Here is a 12,777-nt window from a genome sequence, read left to right as displayed (position 1 = left end):
CCTCTGTCCCCGGCCCCGTGCCCTCCCACGGGACCCTCTGTCCCCTGGCCCCGTGCCCTGCGACGGGACCCTCTGTCCCCCGGCCCCGTGCCCTCCCACGGGACCCTCTGTCCCCGGCCCCGTGCCCTCCCACAGGACCCTCTGTCCCCCGGCCCCGTGCCCTCCCACGGGACCCTCTGTCCCCGGCCCCGTGCCCTCCCACGGGACCCTCTGTCCCCGGCCCCGTGCAGTATCAGGGCGGTATTTTCAGCCCTGGTGTCCTCCGAGGCACAGCTCCCCCCTCCCCCTCCCCCAGGAAGGGTGCAGGCCGTTGGGAGCAGGGGACTTACACCGGCTGTGGTCCTGGCCCAGGGGCGCGGCCCAGGGCGGCGGTGTGCGGCAGGGTCCGGGCCTCGGGCTGGGGCAGGAGGGCCGGCCGGGGTCCCAGCCCCGCTCGCTCCTCTGCACCCGCACTGTGTGCACAGGGGAACGGGAGGGGGTGGAGGCCCGGCCGGGCTGCGTCCTCCATGCCCGCACCCCTGCTGCACCCCGGTGGCTGCTCTCCGGGCCCTCCGGGGACCCCCTCTCTCCCCCTGCCTGGACCTGCACACCCCTCCTCCAGGCCTGTCCTGCCTGTTCTGCTCCTCTCTGTCTGGCCCAGGGCAGCAGCAGGAGGACTCAGCTTCCCTGCTCTCTCCTCCTCGTCCTGTGGGACATGGGCAGCTCTGGAGCCAACTGGGGCAGAGAGCCTGCTCCATTGCTGACCTGCTGTGTGACCTGCACTAGTCACTTGATCTCTCTGTGCTTCATTCATAAATAGGACCCAGAGAGGAGTGGCCTCCCGGGGTCACGCGAGACTTAACGCCAGTTGAATGGGTGCGGACGATGTGCTGACGCAGGGCTCAGCCTTGGCGTCTTGCATCTAAGGAGCCCCAGCTTCTGGCCACACGGACTCCATTCCTCCCGGCCTCCCGACCTCTGCTGCCTCCACTTCTCCATGCAGTGTGCTAGCGGTAGCCACAGACAGTCCCTCGGGCTGCTCAGCCTCGTCCCCTCCCCCGCTGGCCTTGGCTTGGGGCCCTGACCCGGCTGAGGGCCGCACCTGCCTCCAGGGGCCTCGGGGGCCACCGGCCGTGGGGCGCGGGCAAGATCTCCAGCCTCACTTTCTCAGACACGCCCGCCAGGAGCTTGGTGGCCTCGGGCAGCGAGCAGTGCTCCGTGCTGGCGCCGTCGATGGACAGGATGAGGTCTCCGGCGTGCAGGGCGCCGCTCCTGGCCGGGCAGGGGACCGAGCAGGGGTGGGGCCGGCTGAGGAGCCCGAGCCGCCGCCGCCGCCGTTTCCCGGGGCGCCCCTGCGCGCCGCAGAGCCCCCTTACCTGTCCACCACGCTGGCCGGCTTGATGCGGTCCACGGTGATGACCGGCTTGTTCCGGTGGGAGCCGGTGGTGAGGGAGAGCCCCAGCGTGGACCCCGGTGTCTTGGCGATCTCCACCACCAAGGGCCCCGAAGCCTGGGCCACCGTGTCTGGCACCGCGGACAGGAGGGTTGGAGGGCAGCCATCCTGGGTTCCCCTCCCCGGCCACGCGCGCGCTCGCTGCCCAGGCTGGGGCACGGCCATGCCCAGGGGCTCGGACGCCTCAGGGCAGCCGGGAGACGCCCAGGGGGCCGGGCGTGGGGGGTTGGAACCCCCGTGCCGGCATCTCCCTCCACCCCTCTGACAGCACCCTGCACGCGGAGTGCTCCCGCTCAGGCCCAGCCTTCCGGTGCTCCTGGCACCCCGCCTCTCTGCCCTTGCGGCGGCAGCCCGGCCAGCCCTGTCCTCAGCTGTAATTACCCTCCCCCCCCCCCCCCCCGCTCCATCTGCTGCCGGCCTCCTCGCTGGCACACCGACGTGCCAGCCCGTCTCCTACCTCGGGGCCTTGGCGCTCCCCATTCATCTACCTCCCGCTGTCCCCTCCCGCGGCCCTGGGACATATATTCTGCTAACTGATCTTCTCCCCTGCAGGTGTCCACTCCAGGAGACTAGGGGCCTGCTCTGGTCCCCAGGGCCTTAAACAATGCCCAGCACGTAGTGTCTGTGGCTTAGAGAGGCTCAGAAAGGCCGAGCGACTGGGCCAAGGCCGCACAGCCCCTACTCATCCCTCTCGGCCCTCCCTCCGGACGCTGACGTACCCGGGGTGACCACGTCGTACTCCACCTGGAAGAGGGCCTCGTGGCCGCACTGGCGGAGCGCGGCCAGGGCGGCGGCATGGCTAGCCCCGTGCAGGGGGGTCCCGTCCACACCGAGCAGCCTGTCACCCACCTTCAAGGAGCCTTCCCTGTGGGGCGGGGGCCGGGCTCAGAGGACGGAGGAGGACAGAGCTCCTTCAGGGCCAAGCACAGAGCGGGCGGGGGACAGGGTCCAGAGAGGGTGGCGGCCGGGCGGGGCCACACACAGCACAGGGGGGGAGGGGAGGGGGGAGGGCACTCCGGCCCCTCCCTGCTTCCCGGGCCCGGGAGACCGGCCTGGGAACACACTGGCCTCTCCCCCGCGTGTGCCAGCCCACCCCGGAACGCCAGCGACAGGTGCCAGCGCTATTTTAGAAGCTTCTAGGAATAGCTCACTCAGGCCTATCCCAGGGACAGATTTAGGTCTGGGACAAGCCTGGGCCAGGAGGACTGTCCCGTCAGGGGGTCAGGGGTCAGGGGCGGGACTCTGACACATTCCTTCCCCACATCCTGTCCTCCAGGCCAGGCCTCACCAGGCTCTGCCCCTGGCTGCCCTGGGGGGGGGGGGGTCCCTCCCGGCCTGGGGCTGCTCAGCCACGGGGGTGGGGGGGGTCAGCTCACCTGTCTGCGGGGCCGCCTGGCCGCACGTAGGTCAGGACGAGCGGCCGGGATTTGTGCACATCTTCGTGAGCACCTCCTGGCCGGAAGTCAACAGAGGGGGGACGGTGGGGCGCGCCTACCTGCCGCCCCCGCCCCCGCCAGCCCGAGCAGCCCCCAGTAACACCACGCACCGCCCCCCCCCCCCCCCGGGCTCCTTCTCATCTCACTCCATGCAGCGCCTCGGGCATGGCCTGGCACGGGCCTTCAAGGTCAGAAGTGATCAGATCTACACTGTGCTCGTTCGCGTGGGAACCAGGCACCCAGGAAACGAGCCCCGGCCTCCCTCCCCCCCGGCTCCCCCCCGGCCTCCCTCCCCCCGGCCTTCCTCCCCCCGGCCTCCCTCCCCCGGCCTCCCTCCCGGCCTCTCCCCCCCCAGCCTCCCCCCTCCCACCCTTGGGCTCCACGGGCGTCCCCCCTGACCTCTGAGGACGAAGCCGAAGCTGCTGCCCTCCTTGTGGAGGGCGACGTCCGCTGTCTTGGAGACGATCCTCGGGTTGTTCTCGGGCGCTGTGGAGAGACGGAGGCCTCCCTTGAGCCCCTGCCGCCTGTCCAAGCCCGCAGAGGAACCCAAAGCTCATTCCAGGAGGGCGGAGGGACGGGCCCGGGACTCCGAGGAGGAGACCCTCTCTCCACTTCACGGCCGGGTGGTGAGGCTCAGAGCGCCGCTCTTCCCCAGGGCCCACCTGGTCCTCACTCAGACAGAAGATGGCCGAGGCCGGGCTTGTGGCTTGAGGGTGTTGGGGATGGGGGGACTTGGGCCCAAGGTCAGTTCCAGAGTCACTCAGAGCTTGACATTAGGCTAACTTTGAACTCGGGGTAACCCAGCCTACGTCCTCATAGTAGGGTGTGGGGGCCCCAGGCCAGGGGAGGGGCTTCTAACTACACAGACGACAGGAGGTCCGGGATGGGGGTCCCCGCCGGGTGCCCTCGGCAGGGTAGGGACGCTGGGCACGGCCCACCCTAGCTGGCGTGGTCCCGTCACCCAGACCCCAGTGGGGAGGCCGCTGTGTCCCCCCAGGCCGGGCATGGAGGCAGTTCCCGTCCGCGGGCACCCACCGGGCGGGGGCAGCTCATACTCCACCTCCAGCACCACGCGCTCGCCCACGTTCTTGAGCAGGGTGATGATGTCATCGTGGCTCAGCCTGGTCACGTGGATCCCGTTCACCGAGCGGATGTAGTCGCCCACGTTCAGCAGGTCGCTCCTGGAGTGAGCGGCGGAGCACATGTGTGCCCGGGGTGGGGGGGGGGGACCTCACTTTCTAGTGACAGCTCTGGGCACCCGGGGCTAGTCTGGAGAATGGCCCGGCCGTCCTGGCCTGTGGTCTTCCCTCCGGCCATTCCTGCCCGATCCTGAAATCCTCTGCCGGGCTCAGCTGCTCAGAGAGGCCGCGCTGGGCAGAGCCAGGCTCCTGGCCTCGGGGGCAAAGGGGAGCGCAGAAACGAAAGGCAGGGACCGCGGAAGGCGGCCCCAGAGCTACCCACGAGGCTGTGTGCACACAGCACCACGCCGATTGGGACGGGCGTCCGTGGGCTTCCCCGAGGCGGGGGTCTCTGGGTGCACGGGCGTCTGGGGGGGTGGGGCTGTAGGGAGCAGCACAGAGGATCAAGCCATCTTGAGGAAAGGACAGCCGGGAGAGGGTGGGCGGGGAGATGCTTGGCCTAAGGGGGCAGGAGGGGCCGGGCCCTGGAAAGGGCATCCTGAAAACACCCACCTCACCGCCCATCTTCCCCGCGCTCTCACCTGGCTGCCAGCCCCCCGGGCCTCAGGCTGGAGACTCTGGGCTTGCCGTCCTTGTCCGTGCCCCCCGAGATGGTGAGGCCCAGCGTGCTGCCTTCCTTCTTGAGCAGCTCCACCACGGTGACCCCCCGGAACTCCTCTGCGGCAGATGGAGGGCCAGCGGTCAGCCCTGCCTGCCCCGTGCTCACCCGAGACCGCACGGGTCTCGGGACTCCGGCTGCCTGACCGCACAGCCAGAGGGAGGGAGGGGGCCTGGGTACCTGGAATGCTCTGCCGCCGGCTGGCCAGGGCCGCGTCCCCTCCCGCGTCCTTGCTTCCTTTGGAGTAAGGCCCATCATCTGTGGGGATAAAGAGGGACGCGGCCTGAGCCACCTGCCTTTCCTCCCGACGCCCCTCCGTCTGGGCGCTTCTGCGGGGTGCTGGTCCCACCCCCGTCCTCTGCCCGGGCCTCCTCTCTTCCTGTCGGGGCTGAGTCACTCGGATTCGGCGCCCGCCGTGTGCCAGAGCTGTGTGACACGGTGGTCTCTTTTCTTTTTGTTTTGGGCTGATCCTGGGGTTTGCACTCACTCGGCTGGGGCTCGGAGTTATGCCTCCTACCCAGCTTTTGGCTGGTTAATTGAGATGCAGTCCCATGGATTTTTTGGCCCAGGCTGCCTTCAAACCTTGATCCTCAGGCCTCAGCCTCCCCCGTAGCTAGGATTACAGGCGTGAGCCCACCGGTGCCCGGCGGTTGGTGGTTGGGCAGCTCCATTGCCGTGAGTGTGATCATTATTAATCAGGGGTGGTATCATTCCACTACACAGATACAAGGCTGTGGCTCAGAGATGGACCACACGTGGGCTGGGCCAGCTGTGGAGGTCTGCCGTCTGGCTTAGAACCAGGCCCATTGCCCCGTCCATCCCAAGCCTGAGGCCCACTGGCTGCTAGGACTGCCCCAGCTGGCAGGTGGCAGAGGCCCTGCAGCCGGCCTCGGCCAGGCCTGTCCATGAGGGGTGGGATCGGTTAGGGCTGAGGGTCACCGCTGGGGCTCAGCCACCGTCAGGACGGGACTCTGTCCACAGCAGGCTTCTCCACTGCAAGCGCAGTTATTATTATGTTTTATTTTTACTTTTTTGCTGGACCTGAAACTGGAACGCAGCGTCTGGGTGCTGTCCCTGAGCGTTTGCACTTCTGGCTTTGGCTTTTTTATTTTTCCTGATTAATTGGAGATAAGAGTCTCAGACTTTCTTGCCCTGGGCTGACTTTGAACCTTGATCCTCAGATCTCAGCCTCCTGAGTAGCTAGGATCTCAGGTGTGAGCCACCAACGCCAGCTACCGAGGGTTTTTGTTGGTTTTTTTGCTAGCCGATTCCTTGCTCTGAGGGGGTGGCGGTTCTCTTCATGGTGGGAACTTAGGCAGTGCCCCCGGCTTCTAAACCCCAGTGGCCCCAGACATTGCCAAGTGTTCCCTGGGGAGCACTCTCTGGACTGTGAGCCAGGGGCAGGGCCTGCCTGGGGAAGGGCTCCTTTTGGGCAAGGAAGGGCAGAGTTTGGCCTGGGGAAATGGGCGTGGCTTGGCCTGAGAATGGGCGTGGCTCAGCCAGGGGCTATGAGAATTTCCTGCGTCTTCCCTTTGACCACTGCCTGCCGCCCCCCAGCTCCCCAGTCGCTCTGCCACAGCCAGTCACTGGCTCCCTTTGCCTGTCCTAAGCTGCTAAATAGCCAAACAAATAGCAGTTGAGCTCAGAATCCTTTCCAGGCCCCCTGGGGTAGGGTACCCGCAGCGCTGCACACTCCTTTTTCCAGATCCTGGTTCTGATCAGCTGCCAATTCAGGCAACACCCTATTAAGTATAATGCTCCTGTCACAGTTCCTTAATACGCCCTTCCTCCAGATTCAACAAGATGATTCTGAGCCAATAAAATGAGAAAGGCTGCGTGACCGTGTTTCCGAGGGCCACTCGGAAATTAGATGTCTTACACCATGTAAATTAGCTCCTGCCACAGGCAAATCCCTCCCACCCCAGACCGACCCCGGATGGGCCCCGGAAGGGGTGCGGGTAACGGGGGGGGGCGGGCTTGGGGGCTAACTTCCCAGGAAAGGTCAAGGAACTGAGGACCCCACTGGCCAAATGCAGAGAGCAGATTCCCAAAGAACGGAGTGCAGTGTGACTGGGCAGGCGTGTGTAGGCCGAGTTCTGCTCCCGATAATGAACACAAAGGAACTGTAAACCCAGACCGAGGCGATGGGACCCCCCAAGGCTGGCCACTGAGGCTGGACAGATGGCTGTTGAAGGACGACACCCCTTCCCTGGGCATCGGACGGTGGCCTCCATCTTTCCTCATTCAATCCTCACCTAGTTGCCCGTCTGCCTGTGTGACCCCGTCTCTGTTCCTCTCTCTGTAAGATGGAGGGGTCTCTCCTCTCGCTGAGGACAGGTGGCTGGAGCTTGGGGGGGTCACTTGGCTTGCATGTAATCCCTGTGGGGTGCAGACCCCAGGGCCTCCCCTCAGCAAATATGAGCCCCCTCCCACTCTCGGTTTTTGTTCTGGGACCTAGTAATTACATGCTTAGAGATGAAGGCTTTTCAAAAACATCTTTCCCCCCAATTTTCAGCTGGAAACGTGCACAAAAAACAGGGATATTTTTATCCAGTTCTTTTTTTTTTTTTTTTTTGGTCTCCTCCTTCCGGTAATGGGCAATGATACACTCTGCCTTCATTCACCCCGTGCCGAAAGAACTCGCTTCAGAGAGGAATTTGCTTCTGCAGCCATTCCAGACAGCGTCAGGACGCGGGGTTGGAGGGGACAGCACCCACACCACCGCGGCCTGCAGGCCGGGCCCTGCCCGCTGTGGATGGCTGGACCAGGGAGGGGTCGCTCCCCATCTGAATTCTCTTGAAATTCTCACTAACTTGCCCCCTCCTCCCCGCTCCTGCAGCAGCCCTGGGAAGCCACTGAGCTTTGACAAAGAGGAAGGAAGTCAGTCCCCTGCCAGGCTGCTTTGCCAAGGCCCCGCCTGAGCCGGGTGCCCAGGAAAAGCGGCGGGGCGTTGGGTGGGACTGAAGGGGGGCCCTCAGCGCATGAGAGAGCCCGCAGAGCTCACAGGGGTCCGCAGCCCAACGTGGACAGGCTGGATGGGACCCCTGGCCTGCGGGGAGGGCCGCCCCAGGACCGGGTGCTGACCCGCCCTCAGCCCCCCTCCACCCTTCCCGGGCACGGGTGGGCATTGAGATTCCCAGGGGAGCCCGGGCGACCTCCCCTGGGGTGGCAGCTGTCACTGGTCGTCAGCAAAGGCAGCCAGGACAACCTGGCATTCTGAGAGGTACAGAAGAAGAAGCTGACACAGAGAGGCTAAGTAATAGCCCATGGTAAGGGGCAGAGGTTGTTCTAAGAACCTAATACTAGACCACTTAATCCTTACGATAACCCTTATGATGGTGCCTGCCATCGGCATCCCCATGAGACATGCAGAAACTGAGGCACAGAGAGGTTAAGGGAACTCCCTAGGGACACACAGCTTCCGCCTCAGTCCAAGCAGCACACAGGGCTCTGGGGGCTGAGGAAAATGGAGGCCTGCTCCTGCTCCCCCTCTCCTCCACCCCCTAGAGCGTCCCCTCCCTCCCAGCCACAGCATGGGGCCTGCCTGGCAGCCCGGAGCCCCCACCCCGCCAACAGCCCTCCCCTCGGCAGGGCCAGGGCGGCCCGCACCTCACAGGAGGGGCACAGGCCGGACAGGCTGCGTGCTGGGTCCTCTCCCGTTTTCCAAGGGGGCCGCCCGCAGCAGGGGGAGGACGGCAGAAGCCCCCATGGGACAGAACAGCGTCACGCCTCATGATCCCACCTCGCCGCGCTCCGCCCTCTCCTGTGCCACTGCAGATGCCTGCTTCCACTTCCACTCTGGACCCTTCTATGTGCCTGCCCCAGGGCCTTCGCACGGGGGGTGACTGTGTGAATGGACTCACCATCCATCAGCACCCCACACACACCTCTGCACTCTCCCTGATCTTATGTTCTATCCGCCTGTGCTTCTAGGACGTCAGAGGGGCGGAGAGGTCTGTCTGCTCCCACCGACGTGAGCACCCAGAACATTGGTGGCACACAGCAAGTGCCCAGCAAATCTTTCTTGGACTCAATTCCCATTACACATGAGCAGGACGGGGATCCGGGCGCTGGAACGGGGTGCCCCAAATCCAAGGAATAGGAAGAAGCACAGCCTGGATTTGAACCCACACCTCCCTGGTCCTGGGCTCCCGGCTGTTAAGCCCTGAGCGCGTGGCCTCTGAAGGATCCCGGGGCGGCCCAGTCCACGGCGAGGTGCTGTGGGTGGAGGAGGGGCGGTGTTGGGCGGACATGCCCTGTCTGAGCTCCCTAGGTCCTCGCTGCCAGCACGTGATGGCTCAGCGGCCTGAGGGGGGGCCAAGCCATCCTTGTGACGGGGAGTGGGAGGAGGCCCGGCCCGCCAGGGGCAGGAGAGCCGAGGCTGGGGTGGGACTTCCTGCCCACCGTGCAGGTCCCAGCCCCAGCCAACCAGGAGGTTGGCCCACCGTGCTGTCCCACAATGCCCCTGGCGCAGCAGAGGTGAGCGAGCTCCCAGGAGGCGCCTGGCCACATCCAGCCCGGGCTGAACGACAGCGCGGGGCCGCCCGTCCCCCAGGCCCAGGCCTCACGGAGGAACACGAGTGGCCCACTTCTCCCGGCCTGCCTTCCTGGTGGGGCGTGGAGGTGGGCAGTGGGCACCTGACAGGGCCGCCGTCCTCCCCAGCTCTAGGGGAGGACACAGGCCCGGCCAATGATGGGTGAGCAAGGGGTGTGTGTCTCACACCGAGCCAATGGCAGCCAGCCCCCGAGAGTAACCGAGTGTGAGCACCGAGCCCTTCCCTCAGGGCTGGCGGCCTTGACGACCCTGCGCTTGAGGAGCCGCCTGGAAATGAAGGCCGGCGGAGACGCGAGCAGCAGCGGAGACCCCGGTTCCTCGTGCTGCAACAGCAGAGACCCCGATTCCTCATGCTGGGTGAGCACCCGGGTCCTGCCGCACCCAAGCTCTAAGTGTGGACTGAAATAAAAAGCAGTCTCGGGAACTGATGTCCGCGGAGGCAGGTGTTAGGGAGGAGACTCCGGGGGCTGCAGGGGCACCCAGCCAGGAGGTGGGGAAAGGCCCTGGGTGCCGGGCTGGGAGTGTGGAGCGCTCCCTCCATGAGCCCCGGTGGAGGCCTGGCTCCACAGACGCGGCCACCGTGACCCCCGCTGGACTCGGGCTGGACGGTGGACTTGGACAGGAGAGGGAACGGCGGCAGTCCCTGTCTGTGCTGTGTCACCATGCATGCCGCTCACCCAGCACAGTGCCTCAGTTTCCCCAACGGTCGAATTAGGATTCTGGTTCCCCCCCCCACCCCATACACACACAGTGCCATTGTAAGGAGAAAGTGACAAAATACACAGAGAGAACTTAGAAAACAGCCTCTCCCAAAGACGGGCAGGCTGCTCCAGAAGGCTGAGGTTGGGGAGATGGACAGACGGATGAGCAGCCAGATGGACGGATGCATGGGGCGGGGAATCACCCCATAATAACCGCCTCTGCCCTGGCCCGGCCTCAGCTGCCGAGGAGCGCAGCGGCGGCTCCCCACCCCTCCGCTGAATTCCTGGATCTCCAGGCCGGCCTCCTGCCCGGTGTGGGGCCGGGACTGGCCTGTCCAGGCCGGAGGGAGGAGTGGGCTGAGCCCGGCACGGTGCAGCCCTGCAAGCCCCAAGGCCTCCTGTGGCCCAGGCTACAACCTTCCAGAGGTGGAGGCACAGAGCGTCCGCCTGGCCCGGGTGCCCTGGCCCCTTCCCGCTGCTGCTCCCCAGACCCACAGCGATGCCGTGGCCATCCTGATCCTCAATGCCCCCCCCCCCCCCCCCCCCCCGTCCAGTGGACACAGCCCCCAGCCCGGCCGTACCTGCTTCTCCAGGGCTGAGCCCGCACAGCATGTGGCCGCTGTCCTGCCGGCTGCCCACCAACTGGAGCTACTCCACGGCCCCCGCCTGGCTCCCTGGGAGGAGCCAGAGGTGAGCCCCCACCCACTGGCCGGCACCGCCGCCACCCTGTGCTGCCCAGGGCTCTGCACTTAAAGGAGACACAGCTGGCGCTGGCTGTTGGCTCCACGGGAGGTCCAAGGCCCCAGCCCCATAGCTGCGGCTGGACAGGGCTCTCAGAGGGTGGCCGCTCTGCGCAGTCCTCCCCGGGATGCCTACAGACACACACCCTACACCCAGGGCTGCTCCTGGCTGCCCTGGGACTCAAACCCATCGCCCTCCCAGGCCTTTGGTTTCAGTCTGGAAATAGTGCTTAAGTCTAAGGTTACTTTGGCACCGGTGGCTCACACCTAGAATCCCAGCTGGGAGGCTGAGAAGGGAGGATGGCAGTTCAAGGCCAGCCCAAGCGGAAAAGCCAGCAAGCCTCCGTCTCCACCGAGGGAAGCTGGCCACACTGGCGGCAGCTCCTCATGCCAGCAAGGACAGGAAGTCTAAAATAGGTGGAATGCGGTCCAGATACACATACCCAAGGGAAATGAGACCATGGCTCCCGGAATGGCCAGGGAAAAACAGGGCTGGAGGTGTGGTTTAGCAGTAGAGTGGCTGCCTTGTCCTGAGTGAGACCCTGAGTTCGAATCCCCTCTCACTAAACAATCCCAGATCTCAGTGAGGTGGCACGGAATCCAGGGTCCCGGCCAGGCAGGGCACCAGGGACCCGGAGGCTGTGTGCAAAGCATGTGCTCACAGCAGCACCCCCTGCCCCCTCCCGGTAGTGAGGCCCTGTCCCCTCACGTCAGGACTGGGGAACATGGCCCCCGTTTGCGGCATGGACTCTCACCAGTACTTTGGGAAGGCCTGCGCGCCGTGCCAGGAGGGAGTCCGCCCACCCCTGGGCTTGACAGGCGGGCGCAGCTGGTCCCAGGCTCCGGGCACAGATGGCAGGCTGCCCCCTGCCTGCCCCAGCCGGGCCTCCCCCCCCCCCCCCCGCCATGGCGGCTCAGGGCTGGCCAGGCAGGTGCTCATGGACACCCCGCCATCTGTCCATGAGAGGAGTGCCGGCGGTACTCACATCCCACCCCGCCACCCCAGGGCAATCACCGCCTGGGCGGGTGCCAGGGAGAAGGGCAGAGTGATAGTTGCCACAAGGTGCTGAAAATGGGGGTGTCCGCACGCAGTGTGCGCCCGTGCGGGGCACCCAGCCAGACGCGGTGAGGCCGGACGAGGGCGCGCTGCCTGTGAGCAAGTCAGGCCCACGTCCTCGTGTCCCGAGGGTCCTCAGAGAGCACGCCTGTGGCTAGGGACCTTCCAGAACAGACCTCAGCTGCCACACCCCGCCTCCCACACGAGGCCAGCACTCAGAGGAATCTGCGGGTCCGAGTCTCCCCCGGCTGCCCCTCCCTGGCGGCCCCTCCCTGCGGCCTTCTTTCCTTGGTGACGTCGTGTGTGTCCTGGGGGGCTGGGGCTGGCTGCTAGGCATGGTTCCCCAACCACCAGGGAGGCCAAAGACCCGAGCCACAGGCACGGGTGCAGCCAGCGGCTCTCAGGAGAGCGTGGCGGGGAGGAGGGCTCCCTGTGGCCATGGGGGGGTGGGGGCGGTACTGGCAAAGAAGACTTTGATCTTTGCCAGGAAATGGGGGGGCCCAGAGCCCTGGCTCATCAGCTCATCAGACAGGAAGGGGGGGGCACCCAACTGCTCCAGCCTCCTGCCTGTGACCCCAACAGAGGACCGTGTGTGTGCGTGTGTGTGTGTGCATGCGTGTGTGTGTGTGCGCGTCTTCAGCTTCACGTCCACCCTTGCTTATTTAGGTTGTTCAATAGTTATTACAAAGGTGATGTACACAGGGGTTCCAGTGACAAAGTCGTTTCTTTTTGGACCACGTCGCCCCTTTCCTCGCTCTCTCCCAGACACCGCCCTTTCTGCTAGGGAAACATTTGCTCTGCACAGGTGCGTGCGAGCGGCTGCGTTTCCGTGTCTCTCTCTCACTCGGCCTTTGGAATTTACCTTTGTGGACGCGAAGCCCTGGAAAGGTCATGCCGTGGATTACCGCAAGGCTTCCGCTCAGCCTTTCTCCAGACGCCTCCACCACCAGGCCCTGGGGGACCTGGACGAGACTGGGAGGAAAACAGGGCCTTCCGCCTGTCCTCCGCCCCCATGGGAACAGGGGTCTAAAAGACGCCATTGCTGAGAAGCACCCACTC

The 12,777-nt window shown here is 65.3% G+C and overlaps 1 protein-coding gene across 1 annotated transcript in view; it reads right to left on the bottom strand.

The window, feature by feature from the left end:
- The window catches only part of Grip2 (glutamate receptor interacting protein 2), a 30,715-nt gene extending 20,182 nt beyond the window's left edge, over positions 1-10,533 (bottom strand). The window contains exons 1-10 of the mRNA XM_042680021.1: positions 10,503-10,533; positions 4,846-4,923; positions 4,589-4,724; positions 3,904-4,049; positions 3,268-3,354; positions 2,809-2,884; positions 2,152-2,297; positions 1,356-1,503; positions 1,082-1,251; positions 330-452 (exon numbers count right to left, since the gene is read on the bottom strand). Coding sequence (XP_042535955.1) covers positions 330-452; positions 1,082-1,251; positions 1,356-1,503; positions 2,152-2,297; positions 2,809-2,884; positions 3,268-3,354; positions 3,904-4,049; positions 4,589-4,724; positions 4,846-4,923; positions 10,503-10,533 — 1,141 coding nt within the window. The remainder of the gene's footprint in view (positions 1-329; positions 453-1,081; positions 1,252-1,355; positions 1,504-2,151; positions 2,298-2,808; positions 2,885-3,267; positions 3,355-3,903; positions 4,050-4,588; positions 4,725-4,845; positions 4,924-10,502) is intronic.
- Between the last annotated feature and the right edge of the window lie 2,244 nt (positions 10,534-12,777).

The sequence above is a fragment of the Dipodomys spectabilis genome, unplaced genomic scaffold, assembly GCF_019054845.1.
Source record: "Dipodomys spectabilis isolate Male_0828 unplaced genomic scaffold, ASM1905484v1 ptg000054l, whole genome shotgun sequence".
In the NCBI taxonomy this organism is placed as follows: Eukaryota; Metazoa; Chordata; class Mammalia; order Rodentia; family Heteromyidae; genus Dipodomys; species Dipodomys spectabilis.
This window is presented reverse-complemented; position numbering and strand designations above follow the sequence as displayed.